Below are 25,797 nucleotides of genomic sequence, written 5' to 3'. Positions count from 1 at the left end.
TTCATCTCCACGCCAGATGGAAAGAGTCCACTTTTACCTCCCACTGAAACGGTTCACTTCAGAATTCATGTGAATTTAACAGTGAATTTCATGTGAGTTTTTAGTTTTTTATTAAAATTTTTTTTTTTTTACAAGAATAAACACACATACGTGCCAAGCGCTTTGCACCATGTATAACTGAAACACTTAAGAAAGAAACACAAGGCTGTAAGTTATAAGCTTTATTTTACATTAAAATGACACATCCTAAATGTACACTTTTAATTATACTCTTTTAGGAAACAAAACTAACAGGTCCTTTAAAAACGTAAGAGCTACTGTATAACATGCACAAAACTATTTTGTAAAATATATATATATTTTTTTAAACCAATGCATGATAAAGGCTTTGGCACCCTACGGTCTTCGTTTAGGGAAATGTGTGTGTGTAACACGCCATTTTCTAAAACCGTTTTACATTTACCTGTATGACAGGGACAGTTTACTTCAGTTTATTTCCTCTGCATGAACTCTGAAACCGTTAGTGCTACAGTTTAAAATATTATGGGAACAGAAATGTATGGGAGTTCAAAAAAACAAAAAAAACATGACATTGAAGTCAGGAAAGTTTATATACAGCTGGATTTAGCCATATAACATAGGAGGAAACCACAACGGGAAGTTGCATTGCTAAATGCAGGGATCCATTCCTCGACTTTCCTGCTCCAGTTGATGAGATCCCAGCTTTTCTGCCTGCTTGATTTGCTATTGCTGTTAAGAGAGTAGAATGTCCTCAGATCTCAAGGCTTCCCCGCTTGGAAACACGTTTTTCAGAATGAGTTCCACTCGTCTCTCTCTCTCTCTCTCTCTCTGAACCAGCTAACCTTCACAATCCAGTGTGAAATGGACAGCTTTGCATGCTTTGTGGCTTCACAAACAGGCAGGACTCCCATACTGCCCTTCTTGAAAAGGCAAAGGTAAAAAATAATGACTTTAAGAGCTGAGTCTTAAATTCCACTTCTCTTGTCCTGTAAATAAGACTTGGAACTAACGTGATGTAACCAGCATAGCTTCAAAAACAGGGCCTACCCCCTTGTCTTCATACATTCGGTTACTCTGTCCAAGATGAACACTTGTGTACTTATCATGCTCGCTGTGTGGCGGGGGGGGGGGGGGCTGACAAAAAGCACAGGAGCTGTGAAGCGATTTGTCCGTTTGTGAACTCACTCCACATACATCCTGTTTCCCTTTAGAAAAAACGAAAAAAAAAAAAACAGTTTCATTTCTGAAGCCTGATCTCATTCCCATCCTACGCACTGTCACAACACTGCATCAGTTAGAAGACTGAGGTTAGTATGTCATTCAGCACAACGCTCGGCAATGCGTTGGGGGGGGGGTATTAAAAAAAAGAACAGTGTGCATATTTCAAACACGACGGTGACGAGCTCGCCTGAGCAGCTCACAGAGGCAGTCCCTCCTTCACCCTGCCGCATTCCAGGGGGGGGTCAAGAGGCCAAAGTTTCACTCGTGCAGGAAGGCCCCTCTGTGGTCTGAGAGAACGGAAGGGGGGGGGGGGGGGGGGGGGGCGGGGGGGGAGCTCAAACGGGCCAATTCAGGCTGTATCTACAGGCCCTCCAAGGATGGCCTTCTCCCAGCAGGGGGGGGGGGGGGGGGGGGTCCCCAGAGTCTATGTACAGACAGAGTCATTCAGTCACAGTTACGCTACGTTCCCACGGCGACGCGAGGACGGCGAGCTCACCCAAGTTGCGTTAAGCTGTCATCGCCTTGCAAAAAATCAGCTGCAACGTTACACTTCAGGTAAAAAAATAAAAATAAAAATAATAACAATAATAACAACAATACAGAGTTTCCATAGTTACAATCATTCAAACTCAAACTCAAACTCGTAGAAAGAGCAGCGAACGGAGAGCACACGAGCTGCGTGACTGAAGTCTCTGAATGACGCTCAGCGACGTTGAGGATACCCAAACGCCTGCGTGTTCAGCGAAAGTGAGACGACAGAGCAGCAGCGGGCGGCAGCCATGTTTACTGAGTTGGAGCAGGCGGCTCAGTAAATGCTAGCATGCTAGCATCACAGGATGCAGTACCATAACTGTACAGCAGAGGGCAGCCTGTGCTTTCTACCAACGATGCACACTGCAGCCAAAGTCTAAAAATCTAAACTATGTGCTGTTTTTTTTTTTGTTTCTGTGTTTTTGTTATTGTTAGAGTAAAAATGCTATATTGGTATATATCTTCGCTAGGAAACCTACGAACGATAATGTTTGTGCTTTGCGCAGCTGAAACGCACGTATGCTGTACTTTAACACGGTGGGGCTGGGCAAAGCCGTCACACCCAAGGCAGGACTTTTCGTTTAAGCAGAGGCTTTGCAGCACAGTAGCGAGACAGTCAGCTATCTCAAAATGTCAATCAAAAAAAACAAAAAAACAAATTAAAACTGGACCATGATCGATGGAAATGCACGAGCTACATCAGCACAGGACCGTAAGACCGGGCGGTTCCGTTCTGCAGAACGTACATAGCCACGAATCCATGAGCGTACGGTAGAGTCTACCGTTGTGAGAACTCTCGGCCTTCAAGTTCACGTTGCTTCACACTGTTTTGCATACATCATGGTTTAGAGTGTAAACACAAAAGGAAAACTGGAGTTTCTACTACCTGTTTGCAGGTAAAGAAAAAAAGAAAAACCAGAAGTGTTTTTTTTTTTTTTTTTTTTTGTCTTTTCTTTGACAGGACAACCATTAATCATAGGGTTACCCATGTCAGCTAAAGCGACCGCTTGAGTTTGGTCAAAAACCCTCACCCACTCCTGTCCGACCCCCCGGAAAACTAATCATAGTATCACAAAATTAACTGTATTGCATAAAAATAAAACAATCTAAAATGAGGGGGCCTAATCTGTTATATACATTTACAAACAGTAAAATGAAAAATAAGTACTTAAATTTCCATATATAAAGTGTAACCAATATGTCTAAATGCCTTTCTCTACACTCCCTCCCTCTACAATGGGGTTCCTATCAGGAAGCACTACAAACGGTCACTCCTTGTGCTCAAAGCTTACTGTTTCTACTCCTCCTCCTCCTCCTCCTCCTCCTCTTCCTCCTCGTCGTCGTCCTCGTCGTGGCAGTGCGTGATCTCCTGCGGGGTCTGGGGGAACAGGTTGGGCGGCTTTATCTCGCTGACCGAGCGCGTCAGCTGGTTGCGCTTGCAGTCGAAGTCCTTGCAGTCCATCGCGTGGCGGTTTCGCGTCGCCAAGGGCGACTCGGTGTCGATGATGTCCACGTGCGCGTGCTCCACCGTCGACTCGTGGGGCATCTGGGGGACAGGGGAACGCAGGGCATGTTTCCACGTTTCCACAAAATTTTCACCGTTTTACATCCCGCTTGGCTGACGCTTTTATTCAAAGCGAAGTTGCAATCACGCACACGGAACGTCGCTGGGACAACTACAGACCACGGGTCAGATAAGGTACAGTACTCACACACAGGTTCAGCCTAGCACTAGACTACATTCAATTTTGAATGGAGATTCTCCCGAACAAAACTCAATTTAGTCCAGGACTAAGCCTCAGTTTAGTCCAGGACCAAGTTTAATCTGCGCCTGAGAAACCGGCCCTATGCGTATATAGGTAAACTGCAAGCCTAGATGAGCTGACTGACCTGCTCTCATCAGTCTGCAGCCTTAAGTTCTTCTGAAGTTCATACTGAATGGTGTGACATAATTCACTTCTTTCATGCAAGAAGTACACACTTTTACAATTTCCCAATTCCTCTTTCACTGCACACCTGCCAGCACCCATCAGCTGAGCCAAGATGTGGCTTTAGGCCATCAGAGAGATTTTCAGGTCATCTGGTTTATCTGGGTTTTTTTTTTTTTGTGTGCGTAACCCAGATCGAGCTCTTCTGCAGCGAGATAAAGAGGCCGTTACATGACATCTGTGAGCGTTAGGAAATCAGCCGCCACAGCGTTACACACCCACACTCACTCTCGCCAAACTAACGCTTTCCCCTGCTGAGTAAAATACCTCTAAATAAGCCGTCTGAAATGCAGCCCTATACAAAAAATATCCCACCCTGATGCACTTATTCAAAATAAGCGCATGCATTGTGACTATTCAAATTGAAGCCTGTCTCAGTGCGATTACACTCATTTCGCATGACAGAGGCAGAAGCTGTACCGAGACTCTCTGAATGCGTGTTAGAGCATAAGACGGTTCTTAAGGGATTTGGCATCGCAGAAAAGAACATTACAAGAGACTTGACCGTGAGAAGGAGAAGCGGTTCTCCAGGCTTTTGGCTGGACGGGACATCAAAGCTGAAGAGGGGCAGTTCAGACAGGAAGCAGATCCCTAATAACGGAGCGAGCGCCCAGAGCGGGGGTGCGTATCGCTGGGCCTGGAGAGCATCAGGGGTCTGCTGTCCTCGTCTCCTCACAGTCACGCTCCGGCGGGTTAGCGTGCGCTCTTAGCCGCAGCAAACCGCACGTTCCCTACGCACTGTCCATTCACACTCTGGTGGGTTAGCGTGCGCTCTTAGCCGCAGCAAACCGCACGTTCCCTACGCACTGTCCATTCACACTCTGGTGGGTTAGCGTGCGCTCTTAGCCGCAGCAAACCGCACGTTCCCTACGCACTGTCCATTCACACTCTGGAGGGTTAGCGTGCGCTCTTAGCCGCAGCAAACCGTACGTTCCCTACGCACCGTCCATTTACACAGCCGGGTGTCTGCAGAAGCAGCTCAGCTTCAGTACGTCACTCACCTGGGAATCGAACCTGCAACCTCAGTCGTAAGCCCAGTCCCCCTAATGAGTACAGTGCACCATTGAGTACACCCTGGGTTGGATTGGGGGCTCGTACTCACCAGTACGTGCGCTGCGCGGAACAGGTAGCTGAAGGGGTAGGGTTAGGGTTAGGGGGCAGGTACTCACCAGCACGTGCGCGGCGCGGAACAGGTAGCTGAAGGGGTAGGGTTAGGGTTAGGGGGCAGGTACTCACCAGCACGTGCGTGGCGCGGAACAGGTAGCTGAAGGGGTAGGGTTAGGGTTAGGGTCAGGGTTAGGGTCAGGGTCAGGGGGCAGGTACTCACCAGCACGTGCGCGGCGTGGAACAGGTAGCTGAAGGGGTAGGGGTAGGGGTAGGGTTAGGGTCAGGGGGCAGGTACTCACCAGCACGTGCGCGGCGCGGAACAGGTAGCTGAAGGGGTAGTACAGCAGGTTGATGAAGGACGCGGCGTACAGGTCCGCGTAGCGCATCACCTGCGAGGCGAAGAGCGTCTGGCGCGAGCCGCTGCGGAACAGGCTTCCCATCATGCCGTAGCACATGTCCATGTCGTGCGTCACTTTCTGTGAGGAGACACGAGCTCTTCGCTCATTGGCTATTTCAACCGGGCGGCCGCCACGCGTATTTTTTTGTTTACGTCTGCGTATCGCAGTCATCGGTTATCGTTAACTGTACAACAGGCCGCCAGTAAATGGTGTGTCTTCACATACATTCTTACATTTTTCTATCAATACAGAGATTAAAATGTTCAAACAAATGAATAAAACAAAGATGAATGAAGCTGTTTCAGAAGTTAGCTTTATCTCTGGAGCAGTCTAGTGTTGCGTGTGCAGAGTGAGCGCTGAGAGGCAGAATGTGTAAACAGTCGCGATTTACACGCCATGCCTTTGGCGCTTCCCGGTAGCGGACTGCCAGCGGCCTGTGTTCGGGGGCGAAACAAACTGCGGGTTGAGAAATGCAGATGCACATTAACTAGTCTATTGACATTTCCTCTTACCCCTCTTACGAAATACTCCGTTATGTTGTGGTAAATGCAAACAGGATGGGGAAGCTCTCCATAATCCACCACAACTGATAAAAAACGTACAGAGAACAACATATATTTCCTTCTAACACCTATTTTTAAACACATCATTGTCCAGATGGGCATTCACCTCTTTTTTTTTTTTTTGTGTTTTGTTTTTTTGGGGGGGGGGTGCAGGGGGGGGGGGAGACGGCGGTACCTTAACGCGTCTCTGAATCGCACTGATGTCCGGCCTCTCGTTGCTGCTGCTGTCCAGATGCCTGGAGACAGACGGACAGACGGACGGACAGTGAGAGACAGTGAGCGCCACGCGTCCAAAAATAGACCCGGGCCGGTTTTCTGCCTTATCAGCACTGTTCACCGGGACCCTTAGACTTTGTACCGTCCTCGTGTGGCAGCCAGAAGGGAACCACCGGGGTGGCGGCGGGCGGGGGGGGGGGGGGGTGGTGGTAGGCCACAGAGGTCGTACTCACTTGTACAGCTCTGCCAAGAAAATGTCCAGGCTTTGCAATTCCTCGAATAAGGCTGGAAAAAAAAAAGAGAGACAGACAGGGACACGTCAGCATTGGCGTACCCAGCATGCACTGCTCCTCCCATCATCTCCGTTATTTACGACCACAGGGCCGCACAGCAAACCCATCGCCTACCAAACACTGACAGTGCCGCCTTCTGCGTGCATCCATTTTATTTATTTATGCTATTTATTGTACAGGTACAGTCCACACTGATGAACTCTTCAGTTTTCCTGGCCACACACATGGAGTGAAGTTAGCAAGTTAACCATTAAGCTGCCGTCCATCGGCAGTCCCAGGAAGGCTGCGGGAGATAAGGCGTTGCATCACCCCGCAGATAAGGGCTGAGCGAGAGAGAGAGAGAGCGAGCGAGAGGGAGAGAGGGTCAGAGAGGGCGAGCGAGAGAGAGAGAGGGTCAGAGAGGGCGAGCGAGCAAGCGAGAAAGGGTGAACGAGAGAGAGAGAGCGAGAGAAAGGGCGAGAGAGAGAAAGCGAGTGAGTGAGCGAGAGGGCAAGAAAGAGAGGGCGAGAGAGAGAGTGAGCAAGCGAGAGAGAGAGAAAGAGAGGGCGAGAGAGAGAGTGAGCGAGCGAGAGAGAGAGAAAGAGAGGGCGAGAGAGAGAGTGAGCGAGCGAGAGAGAGAGAAAGAGAGGGCGAGAGAGAGAGAGTGAGCGAGCGAGAGAGAGAGAAAGGGGGCGGGGCTCACAGCTCTTGTCAGTCCACACGTGCAGCTCCTGGGCCAGCTCTGGGATCACCAGGAAGGTCCTCCAGCCCTGCCTCTTCTTGGACTTGAGGATGTCCCCGAAGATGTGGTCCCCGATGTACAGGATGTCCTTGCCCTTGGCCCCCAGCAGGTCGCACACGATGTCTGAGGAGCCTGGGGGGTGCGGTGGAATGTTAAGAGGGCCCCGCCCATCCCACAAGCTCCACCCTGTCCCACAAGCACTGCCCCAAAAGCCCCACCCACCCTACGAACCCTGCCCACCCACAAGCCGCACCTACACCACAAGCCCCACCCACCCATAAGCCCTGCCCACACCACAAGCCCCGTCCACCACACCCTCTGGATCCCCACCTCCCGCACCCTGAACACTTACGCCCCAGGCGATAGGACACTGAGGATGTTATCAAGGGGTGTTGTTGGTGCTCATCTCAGGTGTAACCTCATATTCACTCCCCACATACGAGTTAATCTGCCAGCCATTTACAACGCAACTCCTGCCTCTGAACTGATAATTGGATCATTTCTGGTGTGAAAGTCCATCCAGTAAACCCAGGAGAGGGCGAGGAAGGCCGTTTCTGTGTCTGAGTTTGATGCCAACTTCTGCTGTTTGAGTGTCCGCAATCATACGCATGAGCTGGCCATTTTATCAGAGCTATGACAGAAGCACAATCCGATAATAACCGTTTATGAAACATTTTACTGGGCTCTGGTCTATGAGTGACCCAGCACTGATGTGTAGAGCTAATTAGGGTAAGAGGCAGGGGGACTGGTGGAAACACAAGCCTGCATACACACCAGCGTTGGGCGAGAGGCGGGAATACCCAGCGGACAGATCACCAAACCACGGCAGGGCACACGCGCCATTCACTCACACACTCGTAACTAGGGCCAATTTACAGTCCAATTAACCTGACCGGCATGTGTTTGGACTGCGGGAGGAAACCGGAGCACCCGGAGGAAACCCACGGGGACACGGGGAGAAACACGGCGCAAACTGCAAACAGGAAAAGCCCCGAGCGGGATCCGAACCCAAAAGCCCCGAGCGGGATCTGAACCCAAAAGCCCCGAGCTGGATCTGAACCCAAAAGCCCCGAGCGGGATCCGAACCCAAAAGCCCCGAGCGGGATGTGAACCCAAAAGCCCCGAGCTGGATCCGAACCCAAAAGCCCCGAGCGGGATGTGAACCCAAAAGCCCCGAGCGGGATCTGAACCCAAAAGCCCCGAGCGGGATCTGAACCCGTTACCTCCAGAGTACACGATGCCGTGCTGCAGGGGTCCGGTGTAGGTCCCGATCTTCAGCCGCCCCGTCGCCTGAAACAGCAGAGACACCACCCCGTCAGCTACAGCACCCCTACAGACCCCGTCAGCTACAGCACCCCTACAGACCCCGTCAGCTACAGCACCCCTACAGACCCCGTCAGCTACAGCACCCCTACAGACCCCGTCAGCTACAGCACCCCTCCAGACCCCGTCCCGCACTGATCGTGTCCCCCTGCCCCAGTCCCACAGTCCCCATCCCGTCCCACACTGACCATGTCCCCCTGCCCCAGTCCCACAGTCCCAGTCCCGTCCCACACTCACCATGTCCCCCTGCCTGAGCCCCACGGTCCCCGTCCCGTCCCACACTGACCATGTCCCCCTGCCCCAGTCCCACGGTCCCCGTCCCGTCCCACACTCACCGTGTCCACCTGCCTGAGCACTGTGCCCTCCCCAAAAAACATGGGCTTCCGCGCGTCCACCAGGATGAGGTCGAAGTAGGACTGCCACGGCCGATGAGCCATGCCCATCTGCAGCACAGAAACACACACCACTTAACACACTCCACTTAACACACTCTGCTTAGCACACTCTGCTTAACACACTGCTTAACACACTCAGCTGAGCACACTCTGCTTAACACACTCCACTTAGCACACTCTGCTTAACACACTCCACTTAGCACACTCTGCTTAGCACACTCTGTTTAACACACTGCTTAACACACTCAGCTTAACACGCTCTGCTTAACACGCTCCACTTAACATACTCCACTTAACACGCTCTGCTTAACACACTGCGCTTAACACACTCCACTTAACATGCTCCACTCAACACACTCCGCTTAGCATACTCTGCTCAACACACTCCACTTAACATGCTCCACTTAACACGCTCCACTCAACACACTCCGCTTAGCATACTCTGCTCAACACACTCCACTTAACATGCTCCACTTAACACGCTCCACTCAACACACTCCGCTTAGCATACTCTGCTCAACACACCCCACTCAGCTCACACTTTGTCTTCACTCTCTCAGCTTGGTGATTGAGTCAAAGTAAGAACAAATGTTCTCAACCAAAATGAAAACAAAAACAAGACAATGAATAATAACTGAATAATATCCACTAACCTTTGGCCCGTGAGGAAAATCAAAAAGGTATGTCATGATTTTCTGGAGTAAAAAAACAGGAAGAAACTTGGATTAATCAGACCGGACTGGCAATATCCACACTTAAAAATCTAACATGGGCTGTACAAAAAATGAATCTACACATATACGCACTGATACATTTAAGCACACAGCAAATTAGTCAGCTGTAAAATCCAATGTTAATAAAAAGCAATCGCACTTTATGCGCTGAACGGAAGTAAACAGTTGGTACTAAGAAACACCTGGTTTAAGGGGCGATTCAGTCGGCAACATGAACCTAACTTCCTGGTACGGTTTTTGCACAGCATTATGGGATGTAAATGGAGGCAGTCAGCAGCCCTAAGAGCCTAGAAAAACAGTCAGGGGGATGACTCACGTCTGTGTACTTGTAGTCACTGTTGGTGGCCAGGAACACTTTGCCCACTTCGTTCATTCTGCTGAGGAGGAGAGGCAGTTTGCCCTGTGCGGGGGGGGGGGGGATACGGACAGAGTGTCAGTAGCTCAACCGTGAGGCTGAACTGACATGGACTACAGACGGTGTCTGTCACTGGGGTACTCAACAACGGACATGGACTACAGACGGTGTCTGTCACTGTGTACTGGGTACTCACATCTTTCACCACGTACTTCTCCAGGTTTTCTACAGTTTTCACTTTTAACGTTCCCTGAAAAGACAAGACATAACTATATTTTTATTTTTTCATATAAATGTAGTGATATTTATGAAAACTGCTGACATGATGGAAAATTGGTGATGTGTCATCAATCTTTGTCTTCCATTGTGTATACTCGAAGATACAAAAAAGTTCCAAAAATGACAGAGAAACCCAGTCAAAATGGTGGGTGCGGTCAGAGCAGGCCTACCTTAAAGTGGACCCAGTCCACTGCGTCTCGGACGTCCTGGAACATGCTCTTGAAGGACATGAAGAGGTCTCCATCCTTAAACCCTGTTTCACAGCTGAAGGGGGGGAGGGGGGTACATTAAAAAACCGCTAGGGAGGCTGAACTGAGCTTCACACATTACTGAGTTTCAGACATGCTGGCTTAAGTAGAACGTCCCCCCCCCCCCCCTTGATGGGGATCTCAAGCCTAACAGGCCGGCTTTCTCCCCCGAAGAGACCAGAAGCCCTTTCAGGGCCCGCGCGTCCCTTCCGCGCTCCACACAGCGCTCGGCTCGTTCTGTTCCCAATATCAGCCCTTTCCTGCTTTATTTACGCCTGAACAACGACCATTCAGCCACCGCGGCGTTCAAAACAGCCAGACGTTTCAGCCCGATAATACGGTCTCCAATACATAAACAGTAAAAAAAGCACCTGTTCACAGACAGCAGCAAACAGGTCTTCCCAGTACTCCTATAATTGTGGTTACAGCTCAAAAGAAACTGCCCCATAATTCAGTTTTGTTCTTTTTTTTATTATTTTGGTTGTCTTATTTGGCAAGTCCTGAGGCTAAAGTACACTCTGTACCCAGAGTGGGAGTGGTTGCCGTGACGATGCCAGCTGCCTGTTTCGCCAGAGCAGAGAAACAAACGGGCATCTAGAAGGTTGGTATGCTGTACTTGTACACTTTTTTTTAACCATTTCTTTACCATATTATCATTGGGCAAATCAATCCAGGTTCACAAATTAAAATTCCTCCCCAGTATTTTCTCCCACCGGGATTAGCTGATTAGCACCATTCCTCAGCCAGGAGGTAGAGCCAATGAGTGAAATCAGCTTGCTGAGCTCATAGGTGGAAGAAAAACACGGCAGGACTTTTACTTTCTGACCCCGTGGACTTTCCCCCCTCTGTCAGTACGACAGACAGAGAGGCACTCTTACCTTGCATATCGATCACAGTTGCTGAAAAAGTCGACTAGGCACGCAAAGAGGTAGGTCTCTGAGGAGCAAGACAGAGGGCTGTTATCACACAAAATGCAATGCAGAATAGCCACAGCAGTATTACAGAAGGAGCTATGCATCACACAGCAGTGTAGTATAAACACTGGACTTGAAACTCAAAGTTTGTGGGTTACTGTCATTGCACCCTTGAACAAGGCACTCATACTTACTGGCCTTTCAGCCCAACAATACTCGCCATTTTCTGACTAAACTGTACCTAGTGCTCCGAACACACACAGACTAGATAGTATCTAACATCTACTTCGCGTATTTACACGTGAGGAAAAAAAGTGACCAACTGAAGCACTACCTGGCAGGTTGAAGAGAGTGTTGAGGATGTAAAAGCGCTCAGTGTCGTCTCGCTGGATGAACTTGTTGGGATAGAGCTCTCTGGTTTCAGGCCTAAACAGTCAATGGAAAAAAAAACAAGAGCAGATTAAGACCAGAAAGTCTGTGTGAGCAACTACAACCGGTGATAATTCTGATACTCTCTGAAGCAACTACAACCGGTAAAAATTCTGATACTCTCTGAAGCAACTACAACCGGTAGTAATTCTGATACTCTCTGAAGCAACTACAACCAGTAATAATTCTGATACTCTCTGAAGCAACTACAACCGGTAGTAATTCTGATACTCTCTGAAGCAACTACAACCGGTAGTAATTCTGATACTCTCTGAAGCAACTACAACCAGTAATAATTCTGATACTCTCTGAAGCAACTACAACCGGTAGTAATTCTGATACTCTCTGAAGCAACTACAACCGGTAGTAATTCTGATACTCTCTGAAGCGGGTAGAGAAAAGAAAAACTCATGGAATGCACTTACCCACGTAGAAACTCAAACCCATGGACACAGACCAGGATGTTCCCATAAGCATCCACCTTCAGCAGGTTTCCATGCAGCGTGTCGAACACCATGCCCCTGCAGTCAGGTAGAGAGACAGGGACATTTTTAACATGTCTATACCTCTGGCAGCAGTATTTTACCACGGTAGAAAATGTCACAACATACTACAAAGTCATGACCCAGGACTGTTATCAACAATGCCTCAAATAAATGCTCCTATAGCAGCAACTGAGGCAAAGCTGTGCCCCAGGATTCAAACCTCCAATCCTAGGAGTAATTGCTCCACACTGCTACTCACTGACCTAGTGATGTACCTTTCTCAAGGATACAATGACAGTGCATAACCTGGGAATCAAACCTGCAACCTCTAGTCTCCAAACCCAGTTCCCTACTCATTAAACTACACTGCTGCAACAAATAAATGAGCATGTCAGAAAGTCACTGATCATGTAAGAAAGTCACTGAATTTGTCAGAAATTCACTGATCATGTCAGAAAGTCACTGAATTTGTCAGAAAGTCACTGAATTTGTCAGAAAGTCACTCAGTACGGCAGAAAGTCACTGCTGCTCACCTGGTGGGGAAGGCGGGGTCGTAGACAAAGTTGAGGAGCTCCTGAGGATAGCCGATGGACACCAGCCTCTCAACTGTCAGCTCAAACCCCAGGGATTCATACTCAGGGGACTTATATACTGCAGAAGAACAGGAACGACAAAGCCGCTGAATATTTATTTTGCTTTATTTAAGAACTCCAAATTCAAGAATGAATTGCATCCTGGTATTTTCGTCATACTGTCACACTGTATCAGTCATGCTCCTGTAATTATTCCTTACCATCTGTGCAAGAGAGAATTAGCTTTCTATATACATACTGCATCTATACATTGTACAATACAAAGCATATGTGGCGTCAGAGGGTTCTAAAATGTTTTTAAAATGCAACTACAGTAAATAAAGTTATGGCCTTCAAAATCACACACAGATCTGACTTCCATGCATCAAATGTGTGGGTGGATTCACTGAAGCACCCCCGCCCCCCCACCCGTCCTGTTTTATACCAACATAACACAGCCTGAAATAAGCTTCAACATTTGGCTTCATCACTGATTCAGTATGAATCAATTCTGAACGTGCCAATCCAAATTAAAAACGGGATTTTGTTTTTCCATATCATTTACACAATATGATTTCGTACTCCCTACTTTTTTGTCTATATATCCATGTGCTTATTTCTTTCTGTTTTACTGCTTTGGCTTAATGAGTAGATCCAGACAGTGTTTGTTAAGCTATTACACTATCACAAGCCATTTTCACTTTCCTATCGCATGAACTGTAATTTAGGACCTCTCTCAACAATGTCAAATTTAATTCTCCTGGTCCCTGCTCAATTCAACTTCTGATTGCACTCTGAATTGTGTATAATAACGCTTTCAGATTCATATTTAGAGAGTTATTAGTTATGCATTTTCACAGCACCGCGCAGAACCGGCTGAAATGGAGGGTGATGTGAGAGTAAATGGGGTCTGCCTGTGCGTGTTCCGTGTTCCGTGTTCCGCGTTGGCCGCCGCCGCTCTGGGAAGCCCATTCACCCCGACGAGCGGATAAAGAGGCAGCCGTTGCCATGAGAACGGTCGCCGTGCAAGGCGCCGTCTCCAAGGGGCCGTCCTCCGAAGGCCAGGGGGCCCGCACAGCGCTCGTCCGGGACCCGGAGGCCCTGCTGCGTCAATTTAACCGTGGTGAGGGGGGCCGGGGGGGTGGGGGAAGGGGGGGGGAGCGGAAATCAGAGCCAGCCGAAGCCCAGAGGACTCATAAGCCCACTGCCGCAAATAACAGCCCCCCCTGTGCCCCGCCCCCCCAACCAAACTCCCCTTTCACATCGCGCCGTGCCCCGCTACAAAGAAACCTATTTTGAGACGTCCCCTTTCCACCAGCATTCCCACTGCCCCTCTGCTTAGATAACCAAAAAAAACAACCCCACCGGGCTTGGGACTGGCCATGGCAATCTTTGGCACCCTCTACCCGCCCCCCCTCCCCCACACTACAAAAGCACTCTGAAGCAAAAAAGCCCACGTCACTCAACATTCTATTAACTGCTTTGGGGTGGTCGGGGGGGTGGGGTGGGGGGTGCTGAGCGGGGAGGGGGATCAAAGTACACAATCTCGGCCTGGCCCTCCGGTGAGTTAGCGAGCTCTCCCATTGCAGGCGCGTGGCGGGACGGCGCTGCGGAACACGGCAGTGTCACATTCTGAGTCCTGACCTCAGATTCCATTATCGATTACGATGGCGGTCACCGCCCCTGTTCCTGGAGATCTACAAACCCGCAGGTCTTCATTTCAATTCAACCCTGATTTGGGACACACCTGACTCTACTAATTAGCACCTGAACAACATTCTCTAGCTGTTGAATGAGGTGTGTTTTGTTTGGGTTGGAGTGAAAGCCTACAGGACGGCAGATCTCCAGGAACAGGGTGGGGCAGCCCTGCACTAGCTGTTGAATGAGGAGTGCTTTGTTAGGGTTGGAGTGAAAACCAGACGGTAGATCTCCAGGAACAGGGCAGGTCACCAATGGAACACAACGACCAAAAACCTTGGCGGGAGCTTTCCCCGCATTTTAACAGAAACGCGACAGTAAAAGCTCTCCTCTGTTGCCTGTCCGTCGGCTGAGAAAGCTGCACCGCGGTCCCGTTCACAGACACACACGCGTTCGCTCATTGACCTGCGATGCAGCCCCGTTCAGGGTACGAAGCTCCGCGCTGACGCCGCGGCCGCAAGCAGCAACTTCAGGCCACGCCAGAGCGTCTCGAGCTCAATGTTCAGCTCGACTCGCTCGAACTCACCAAGAGCGTGACCTTGTTTTATGCACTTTCGCCCAAATACAGACGCAACCGTGAATGGGCAGTCAGACAGGGTTTCAATGACCGTGAGCGTCCAAATATCTCTACAGTAACGAAGCAGCCGCGTGTATGTGGGCTTTTGCTCGTAGAGATTAAACTCTGAGATCGGACTCACGGCACAGGAAAGCCTATCCATCGTGCTGTCTGTGAAATCCCAACGTGGGTCTTGTTTTTTCCACACGAGAAGCAATCCCACATCAGTCTATTTCCATCGATGGGTTTTCAATACGCGCAACAGTCAACTGGCCGCCTCAAGCAAATTTGAGTCAGTTTCCTTCCAAGACATCTTAGAAGTCTGACTGCTTTAAAACAAAAGAAGATCTTCAAATAAAATGCGACAGACAGCTACATCATATTTACACCGGGGATGAAAAAAACTGCAAACGCTTCATAAAAGGTCTCTGCCCTACTGCAAGGCCGCGGACAGCAGCGAGAGCTGTATTTACCAACGGAGATGGCAAAATGCCGACTCAGCGCAGACTGTCAGTCTGAACTTAATGGCTTCTGAGAGCAGTTATGCAAGGCAGGTAATTACACAGTCAATCTCCAGAACCACCCGACTGTCACAGGGCACAGCAGGGCAGCAGGCTATCCGGCCCACGCCAAGGGAACACAAGATAAAAATGAATTAAAAAAAAAAAAAAAAAAGCTTCAACAAAACATGAAACATGGCATGACGTACACAGAAAATTATGAAATTCAGTGACTCATAAAATGCTGAAATGTAAAAAAAACAAAAAAAAAACACATCACGATGTTCATGACATGAGGTTTGAAATGAAGAGAATTTTGTAACACTTTTGCCAAAATGTGTGGGTGGAGGTTGAGATACACCTAACCATTTGATGAGTAGGTTTTTTGGAATGTTCATTCAAAATTCAGTGTCATTGTTCTAGAACTCCATTGCATTCAGTTACCAGCAGTGATTGTGACTTCAGCATTAGAACGTTCAGTTAAGAACATTCCAATGACATATTTGTGGCCTCACACCTTAAAGGGATAATAAGACCTGATTTGCCTGATGGAGGCACACAGAACAAACAGGTGAGAAATGTAAAACTGATATGGTGAAACCCAAAGCAGCACAGCCATGTAAAGGTACTCCGATACCAGCACATTAGACATCACAGGGAGTGGATCTAGGTCAAAGGTGTCCGGTTGTGTTCTCCCTGAAAATGGCCGTCAATTACAAGCTTGACCTACCACATCTAGTTAACAAATTCCATCCACATTTTTTGCAAGCCCTTAACTCCTTCACACAGTCCTTTAGTGAATCTGGTCCTTCGGCCCGTCACACGTACCGCTTGTTTAGGAAAGCTAAAATGTGATTACCCGTGTGGATTACGTGTGCAGTAAAATCAAGGCATTGTCTTCATATTGAAAAAAAAAAAAAACGAGAAGGGCCTAGCCTGCTGACACCATATGATAATTCAATAAAAAAAAAACTGTGTTGCCATGTAAAAACACACAATTGGACTAACATTAAAAACAACACGTATGACAAAAAAAAAGGCTGCAGGTATTTAAATATCCTTTTTTCTGTTTTTCTAAGGGTTTTTTTTCCCCCATAATTTGAAATGTCCCACTGCAATTTAAAGGGCCCAAAGCCTGCCGCGGTGTTCTCTGAAATTCTCAAACCCGGCCCCTTCTTCTCCACACAGCAGTCCGCCGGCTGAGCTGCCGTGGCTACGGCTCATCCAATCACATAGCAGGCAACCGATCAGCCACAGGAGTCAACCATCGGGTAACGTTACAGGAGACATCCTGCGGACTGAAACCCTCCCTCCCAGGCGGTAACTCCTCCCTCACAGACAGGTAGCCTGCATTCGACCTGGGCCTTAGGTGGCACAGTGGCGGTAAACACGAGCGCCTTAATTAGCGGACCGAGCGGCTCGCTGCTGATTTATGTGAGGCACGCGCTGTGCGAGCGGGCCCCCGGGGTTAGCTGGCAGGCTCCGCGCGGTCACGTAGGCCGCTGTCGCCGTGCTTTATGGCACCCACGCTCCTGTACACAAATTCTCATATTTCTCCCTCTCTCCCACTGACAGACCCCCCCCCCCCCCGATCGTCCATCTCACGTCGCCGCCAGGCACACGAGACAGCCACTTTCTCAGTCCCCCGTCCCCCCCCCCCCGTCCCCCCCGCGGCAGCCGCTAATTGACACATAACTATGCACACCGCGCATAAACGCTCTGGCGAGCTGAGCTGGGAATCTGGAGCCAGTATCGCTTCAAACACAGAGGTGGGCTATTCTCGTACTTCATGGTAAACAACACAGCACAGGGGCTGCTGGGTGGCTCATCAAGTTAAGGCTCTGTGTTCCAGTGCACGGACGGGCCCCGTACGAACAGTGCGCATGCCACCTGCGGCTAGACGTTCAACAGGGCGGTGAATAATTGCTGGTAGCGTTGCCCACGGTTACAGAGGGTTCAGACAATCAGAATCTGCATCTCACCACTCCCTAGCGACCCCTGCTGGTCAATCAGGCGCCTCCATCTTAGGCTGCATTTGAAATATCTTTCTGTGATGGTGGCGGGGTCCTGCTGAAATGTACGGCTCACTAAGCATCTCTCTGGTATACAGGTTTCAGGGGCAGTTAAAGAATATCCTTCACTGCTCTTGGTATCTGAGGAGTCCCTCAGGGGTACACATTTGGGTCGATTTTATTCCCGATTTATGTGCCGCCTCTTGGCAAAATTATCCAGGAGCATTGCAGTTCTTCCATTTATTTCCATTTTGAAGCAGTTTGCACAGAAGAGAGGACAGGGATCTTTTCTCTCTTCTGTAAGCCAGGGAAGATCTCATATTTACAGAGAGTAAGTGCTCCTGTTTTCTCAGTTTCCTCACAAACAAAGGAAAAGGAAACGACTCAAAGCATAACAAATAATGTTGCTGTGGTCACCCGGTACCTGTTCAACCCTTCTGTGAAAGGCAGCCAAGGTTTCCAGATTACAACCCAGGGAAAGTATTTGGTTGGACAAATCAGGTTCCATTTGATTCGTCCAGCAATGTGCGCTTGGAATAGAAATACTTTGTAAACAATACTTAGATCCAAAAAAATAAAAGATCCAAAAGATACCACGTTTATTTGCACTTGAAGTCTTTCAGCAATTTTTCTCATTCTGTGTGTGTGTGTGTGTGTATGTGTGTGTGCGCGCGCATGCGTGTGCGTGTGCATGTGTATGTGAGTACGTGTGTGTGTGTTTTCAGCAACAAGCACCGCTTCTACCAACGACTAGACCAATACTATAGAACTACTGTCTTGGGTATAAAATAAGCCCATTCTTGGAAGTCATCCATTTCTTCTTGTATCAATGCTTCAGACCCCAAATAGTCCAGATAGTCCTTCACACTGAGCGTGGATGCAGTTGCGCCACGAATGGCTCTGGTTTCTACAGCAATTCATTGGCAGCCCTTACCCGCGCGGGCATGCAAAAAGAGGACCTGTCGACACTCTGCCGAAGACCAGAAGAGCCGAGACCTCTGACCTTCTGGCTGTTTCTGGCACCGACAGCTAATGTTGGACCCAAATCTAAAGTTTGTCACGTCTATTTATCATGGGCTCGGTACTCAACAGGCCAGCGGAAATGACAAACGGTGGGTTGAGGTCCAAGTGGCAGATTGATTGAAAACTCTCATTTTCATCTGCAGTGTTGGTGGTTCCTTATTGCATGCAGTATTATTCCAATGTTTTTATTATTAATGTGCTTTCCTTCACCTTCTTTGCATGGAATAGGGGTGTGCATGACAGAATTATTGAAAAAAACAACAACAACAAAAAAGCAGATAATAATCCACAGATTTTTAAACTTAGCCTATCTATTAGCTAAATAACCAAATACTCTACACCAGAGTAGTTTATATGAGAACGCTAACTCATGGGCAATCATTAGCTCTGTTGTTGTCAGGTAGATGGCAATACTGAAAACAAGGGATCTAGTGAGATCATTTTTTAAATATACTGCATTAAACTGTCAACTAAATACAGTGCAGGCATTCAGCACAGGCTGTTATGCAGAATGACTTGCACATCTTTCACTATAGGTCATGTGGCCAGTTCCCTAACCATTATACTGCATTCAACAGACTAAAAATGCCAATCCTTTATACGTTTTTTAACTGATAACCAAAAATGATGGTACTTGCATAGATAACATAAGCAATCATCAACATTACCATCACCATGAAGTGGCAACGTTTATATATTTTAGAACTGAAAGTCACATAACAGACAGCATAAGAAAACTGAATAAATGCGTAATAATAGACAGACATGTATTGCACTGTGGCACCATTTTAACTAGAAATTAACTACAATTCCCATGATCTGTACACTATAAATCGATCAGGCGACACCCCACATTGCCTCGTCTAACTGCTGCCCCATCACAGAACAGCATGAAGCTATAGCCCCTTCCTGCAAACATTATCGCTTACTTATACATAGCCATAAACACGTAGTTGTCAACAGCTGAGCTTCCACAAATTCGCATTCAGAAAAAGTCGGCCACCATAAAGGTAGCAAGCGATCCCCTCCCATGGGCTCATTCCAATTTGGATGCCATGGAGATGGCCCACTTCTCAAAGCTGGGCTATTTGGAGACAGATTTCCCCATATAGCCCTCCAGTCACTGGGCTTCTCTAAGAAATGACTCGAATCAGGCCAGCATGCAAATATCCAGCAATGTCCCTCTAGTCTTTCTCCGGTTAACTACACTATCTCTCTTTCTCCGGTTATCTTCACTATCCCTCTTTCTCCAGTTATCTTCACTATCCCTCTTTCTCCGGGTATCCACACTATCTTTCTTTCTCCGGGTATCCACACTGAAATTGTTCAGCAATCTACCTGCTACAGCTAGGAGTGGGCAATCTCACACAGGCAAATAATTCAATTCTAAATTTCAAAAAGCTCATTTATCGTCCTTATTACACCAAAATGCACTTTCTAAGTTACCATTTTGTTGTTTTCTTTTTTCTTTTTCTTTTTTTTACAAACTGTTATTTATTCCGGGTAAGGCTAGCCCAGGGTTGAGGGACTGAAAGGACCTTGTGCAATCTGAAATGTGAAATTACAGAGCATTTCAAAACGCTGTGGACGATGAGTAGACAGTAGTTCTTTTGTGTGTTTTTTTTTTTTTCGTTCTAAAGGCAGATCTGTAACTGATGACATTTAAAACAACCCTAATTACACCGCGCTGCTATGTGGGCATTTTGCACTGCAGTTGCCAGGCATGGGAAGTCACCTTCTCCCCTTCCTGCTCGAAACCCAGCAGAGTCCTCCCAACGGTCACACCGTGTGGACCCATCCCTGTCAGCCAATTCGCTAATGCCGCTGGAAAACACAGCACAGGGGTCAGCGGGTTCCGGATCGCCCTCTCATGGGCTTCCGGAACCCGACACGCCAGAAGAACGGGAGAGAAGCATCCAGAAGCACTCACCCGCCAACGTGTAATCCATATCGAAGCCGAAGCACTTAATCTTCTCCATGGCCAAACTTCTGTTGACAAACACCCTGCGCAGAGGATAAACATGCAGTGAGCAGGCTGGTGTAGGAAAGGTGACCGTACGGGGGCAGGGCGGGGGGGTTCGGGGGGGAGGGGGGGGGGGTGGCAAATGGGGCTGACCTCATTTGCTCATGAAGCATCCTATTAAAATGACATACTGTTAATGGAAATCCCTTGGCTCTTCGTGGTAATGAACACAGACAGGGAGATGCCCAGTGAACGCTGAGCCGCTGCCATTTGCAACACCGCCTGTGTTTTAGGGAAGCAACCTTCATATTTTGCAACTCAAGCTTCTGCTCACACTGTTCTGATAGTTGCTATATTGCACTAAGCGTTGGGTGTCAACATGCAAACAAAGGAAGATGGAAAAATCAAGTTGTGGAGTTTGCTAAATGCTCTCTACCATCAGTGACAGTGACACCATATTTATATTATATTTTTCATATTGAATTGCTGTTTATTAACTCTTAACTAACCTTACTGGCAGTCTGGCACATTCAATCATCTTATTATAATTCCACATCATAACAAATAAACTACAATATTATCGTTACGAATGTACAAAAACTACAAAACACTATTTGGGTTGCTTGTTCGCTCCAACATTACTCCTATGTCAGTACAAACTTATGGACACCAAATATGAAATAGCATCAAATCGTAAGCAGAGTACTTAAGACAACAACATTCAAATTATTTCCGGACAAACACCAGTTAAGCATACGGAGACAGACATACAGCAAAAAAATACATGAATTGTGTCATTTTTGTCGTTCGGTCTGTGGTGTGAACAGTGTGCCTCGTGGGACACGACCACGGAACCACTGACCCCCACCGGCCCACGGCATTACGCAAGCAAGACAAACGGAACATTCCGGTCACTGCCGGCTCTACCGCGGTTTCCTGCAGACAGAGGGCACTTTCCGGTCGACTGGCACCCAGGCAGTCAAAAAAGTCGGCTGACCAGAGAATTATCTGCTGGACAAAATACAGCAGAACGAGAAAGAAGGTGCGACCCGACTCCTCGCAACTGGAGAGGTACAAAAAAAACAAAAAAACAAACGCATTACGTAATCCGCTCTCCGTCCCGGCCTCCCGCCATCTTTACCTGTGATAGGCTTCCCGTCGGTATTTCTTCATAGCCAGTCCGTCCATGTTGGCGGGGAGGTCCGCGTAATTCTGCAATCGGTCGCTCCATGAAGTAGTCATCTTTAAATCCTTTGAAATTCAATCAGCTGATGAAAGGCGGGAAAGCAACAAGTGTTACTGAAGGGACAAGGCCCAGATCAAACGCCCAAACGAGGCCATTCTCTTTCCTGTTGTTTTCCTGTTCTTCCATTACCGCTAGCCTAAATGCCACTCACATTGCATTATAAGCCCTCATTCATGCAGTTCGTGTTTAAGGGGAGGAAAAAAAAAACCGGCTTAGTCACAGGGTATAAATAGAGAATAAACAGAAAAATAAAAATAGATCGCCAGTAAGCAGGTGTAATTTCACAAATGGAAATGAAGCTGGTTGGGGCCTAGGGATTTAAAAACACAGCAGTAAAGCGTCACTACTTTTAAAAAGTTACCATCCAAAATTCATAAGCCATATAAAAGTGAGAGAACCAAATTAGAGATAGAAATAGATTTAGCCATGCATCACTGAATCGAAAAATCTACGGAATCTACTCATTAAATGACACAATTAAATGGCCAATTACAGATTGCTATTTGCGGTCTGCATATGACTTTTTAGTGCAAGCTGGAGTATTTGTCAATTTTTCTACAAATACTAGAAACTAATACTCCTTTTCCACTTCAGAAATGTAATCAGGCAGGCTTACTACATTTGGCTTTTGAATATGGGATTTGGCTTTCGTTCCCAGGGTGATTTCCTGAAGACAACTGCATACCTCTTTTTTTTTGTTTTTTTCTTTTACAAGAAAAGTGACCTTATACTGGGAAAGAGTGCATAAGTGCAAAGCTGATTACACGTTAGGAGTGTGGACAATTTTTGGTCTTTTACAAGAAAGTAAAAATGGTTGAAAAGTGTTGCACAAGTCCCAGATGTTTTCCTTCATAGTGCGCATTGTCATCTGGGCAATTTTATAAAGCATGGGCTAACAATGGCTGGAATGGGCCAAACACATCACAACTGACACGGGTGGAAACGCAAACGAGACAGAAGCTTCGGGGTGAACCAGGCTCATCACAACAGCTGCTCTCCTTACGGACGAGGCAGGAAACCGGAGGGCTTTGAAAAGGAGCCCAGACGCGATGACATCACCCAACCAGTTTACCCACGGACGGGCCGTACCACAAAGTTTTTTTCAGAGGACTGAACCAAAGAGCAACCAAATGGCAGACCCAAATTTATTCTCTTCCTGAGAGAAAAACAAACTGATACCAAAAAAAGAATTTGAGCTGTTTCACTGGTCTAAAATGAGACATCTCAGAAAATGAGAAATAATCCATATTTAATAGATTTATTTGCTGATGTTTGCCATGTTTCCCTGTTGAGTTTTTTTTTTTTAAACTGTTTTACAGAGAAGTCTGATTCAAAATTGCAGAAAGTTCTCAGCAGTAGGATGCAACATTGCAGCTTTTATAGAAAAAAAGCTTTTTTAAAGAAAAAATCATTGAAGATCTCCACTGAAAAGTATTTACGTAGACTTGAACGAGGCTTATTCCATGTCTGGGAAACTAGCTACAAGGTATGAAGGTTGGTCATGTTATCTTTTGCTTCGTTTAATAAGACCATATAAATACATTTATAGGTCTATAAATGACTCACATTGCCTAATGTAAGAATGCATTAGTGTTTTGTAGCTATACAATCAATTAGAATAAAACGCTTCTTAAACTATAAATGTCTTTTAGTAATCTAACCAACAAGACAAAATTTTACTATGCCCAAAGGTTAGAGTACATTTTAAACGTACATTAAGTCAATTTTGTTGGCTAACTTCCATCAACACTGCGAGAAGTCAACCAGAAAGAATTATGCGCCATCAACCAAAGGTGAAATCCATTCTCTACGTCTTATTTAGAACAAATCAATCGCGGCTGATGCATCTTGCGATGTAGGTCGATGCCTTTGCAAAGATGCTCAATTTCCCAGTATCCGGTCGCGCTTGTGATACTGCCAATGACATTCGGTCTTCGTGAAGAAATATCAAGTCACCGATATTGGATACAGTGGATGTTATAGGCTAGCATTGTAATAGCTATCTCAATCGTGTTTAAATGCTACAACTATAGCATTAGCTAGTCTTGCCCTTCGCTAACTGTTACTCATTACTTGCATCCAATTTGTGTCGGTATTTTAAAAAAACATCCCATGGGTCCTGTCGGTCCTCTGGGTCCTTCATAATGTTGCTAGTTACGTCTTCGTGTCAGAACAATGTTGTCCAGGTCAAAGATAACAATTAAACATCAGATACCCTAGCTAGAACTCGGAAGCACACACATTTGGCCAACCATAGTACGCAATACCTTAGACTAAATTAACGTTACTTCTAGTCTAGTGTGATAAAAATGATTTAGGAATTAGCTAGCTAACTTCTGACACATCAAGTAAAGACAGATCTTAGTTGAAGTAACGTCAGGTTACTTCCGTGACTAAAAAAACCCTTAGAAAAAATATCGTCCCATTGTGAGCTCCTGTCTGCCATTTCCCAAACTGAATCTATTTCATTCAAAAATGTATACAAAAATATTTTGCCATTTTAAGATAACATTTCCAAAGTTAACGGTACAACCAAGTGAGCCTACTATCTGCTAAACTAACAGCAAGGAAAAGACTAGCTAGCTACCTTGTGAGTAATGAAAATGTAACGATCCTAAACCTGCGAGAGAAAGCGTTTTGTTAGAATGAACACAATCATTCGACTAGCTAGCCATGAGCTAACATCACAAGTAGGCCAGCAAATATTTGAAAATATAAGTAGTTACCCGGACAGAGAACATATTTGATATCGCCTTTGATAGCCGAAAATGTACCCGTCACCTCAACTTTACATGAACGACGAGTTCGCTAACATAGCTCGCTAGCTGACAGGTTTACTTCAGCTCCCTAGCTATGGAAGATAACAAGTCAGCTCATTTTCTTTTGATAGCTTGTGAAGCAGGCTAGCTAGCTAACTCCCGTTTTACCATTTTCTGAAGGTACCGTACTGTATCGAAATCAGTCTGCTGCCCTAGTAATATAGCTGCGTTTATCTACAATTTTTTAAAATTTTTTAACAATATTGTCAGTTTCAATGAGTGGCTAACAAGTTACCGAGTTAGCTATCTCGCAACAGACCAAAACCAAATACTTAAAGAGGTAGACAGTTACGGTACAGCAACTGTATAACAGTAGATTTGTTACGCTCACCTCTCTTTCCCACCGTAGTAACAACTGCACTGCCTGCAAATCTGAGCATGCGTGTCAAACCAGATGCATAAGGGGCAATAACAAAAGCGAGGGTTCGCTCGCATTGGATGCGTAGTGCTTCGCCGCCGCTAGGGAAACTTGGACTTCGAGCCAAATTTCGTCAGGCGTGCAGCACTGCCCGAACCCAGTTATGTCAATAAACACTATGTCACGTACGTAAACCCAGGAACGGTGGCTTCAAATGTCATAGTTCAAAATGACCTGATTTAGAGGGGCTTGACCCTTTACCAATAGACTATACTAATATTAAAGTAAATGAATGTTTTGAAATTAATTTGCACAAACCATGCCCAAAATGCTAACAAAAGTTTTATGCACATTATTTAAAATACAAAATAGGCTAATCTGAAATAACCACGTTATGAAGAAGCATTGGGATGCATGTGCTGGATTGCATTCAATTCCTAGACGAGGTAAATACAGTTGCTATTAAATTGTGTTGTGTTAATTTGATATCTTCTAGTGTGCTTGTGCAAATCAAGCACAGGGACCAAAAAAACATGTTGATATTGTTTTTGAGCAATAAATGGGTAGTTCTGCACCAGGTTTAGAACACGGTACTCGCTTGCTGCTACACACAAGAAGAGCTCTAATTGTCCAGCCATGCTGAAGTCCAAAGTCCCCAGCAATCGCAACTGAACAGCCTTATTGACTGTCCAGGAACACTGTCATACTATGTGGATAATGTTCACATGCCTACTGATGCCTCCGAACTCCACAACAACTGAAACGCGCAACTAGTTACAAGGATCGGACATCATTCCATGTCCTGTCGTTCAAAAAGGCTACACCCTTT

General features: G+C 46.8%; 1 protein-coding gene across 2 annotated transcripts; it reads right to left on the bottom strand.

Annotated features, from left to right (window-relative positions):
- Positions 1-206: 206 nt before the first annotated feature.
- Positions 207-25,080, bottom strand: nt5c2b (5'-nucleotidase, cytosolic IIb). Of its 2 annotated transcripts, none has more exons than XM_035404350.1 (18): positions 24,942-25,080; positions 21,687-21,813; positions 20,513-20,586; positions 12,755-12,872; positions 12,162-12,257; positions 11,642-11,733; positions 11,272-11,329; positions 10,316-10,409; positions 10,063-10,116; positions 9,828-9,911; positions 9,431-9,472; positions 8,718-8,825; positions 8,283-8,349; positions 7,021-7,191; positions 6,279-6,330; positions 6,005-6,065; positions 5,168-5,344; positions 207-3,319 (listed from the first exon to the last, which is right to left on the bottom strand). In XM_035404350.1, the coding sequence occupies exons 2-18, from the start codon at positions 21,785-21,787 to the stop codon at positions 3,071-3,073; spliced, it is 1,698 nt and encodes a 565-aa protein (XP_035260241.1). In that variant the 5' UTR covers positions 21,788-21,813; positions 24,942-25,080; the 3' UTR covers positions 207-3,070. The 2 variants fall into 2 exon arrangements, with proteins under 2 accessions (XP_035260241.1, XP_035260242.1); XM_035404351.1 differs by lacking the exon at positions 24,942-25,080 and adding an exon at positions 24,518-24,877.
- Positions 25,081-25,797: the final 717 nt, after the last annotated feature.

Source organism: Anguilla anguilla, chromosome 2 (assembly GCF_013347855.1).
Source record: "Anguilla anguilla isolate fAngAng1 chromosome 2, fAngAng1.pri, whole genome shotgun sequence".
NCBI classification, from domain to species: domain Eukaryota; kingdom Metazoa; phylum Chordata; class Actinopteri; order Anguilliformes; family Anguillidae; genus Anguilla; species Anguilla anguilla.
Note: the sequence above shows the minus strand (reverse complement) of the source record. Positions and strands in the feature narration are given on the sequence as shown.

Excerpts from the sequence above, each read along its gene's own strand:
- nt5c2b (XM_035404350.1), bottom strand. The coding sequence starts at position 21,787 with ATGACTACTTCATGGAGCGACCGATTGCAGAATTACGCGGACCTCCCC. Across the intron at positions 9,473-9,827 it reads GTGACTACAAGTACACAGAC|AAAATCATGACATACCTTTT; the intron begins GTGAGTCATCCC and ends TTTTTACTCCAG. Across the intron at positions 6,066-6,278 it reads TTCTTGGCAGAGCTGTACAA|GCATCTGGACAGCAGCAGCA; the intron begins GTGAGTACGACC and ends GTCTGTCTCCAG.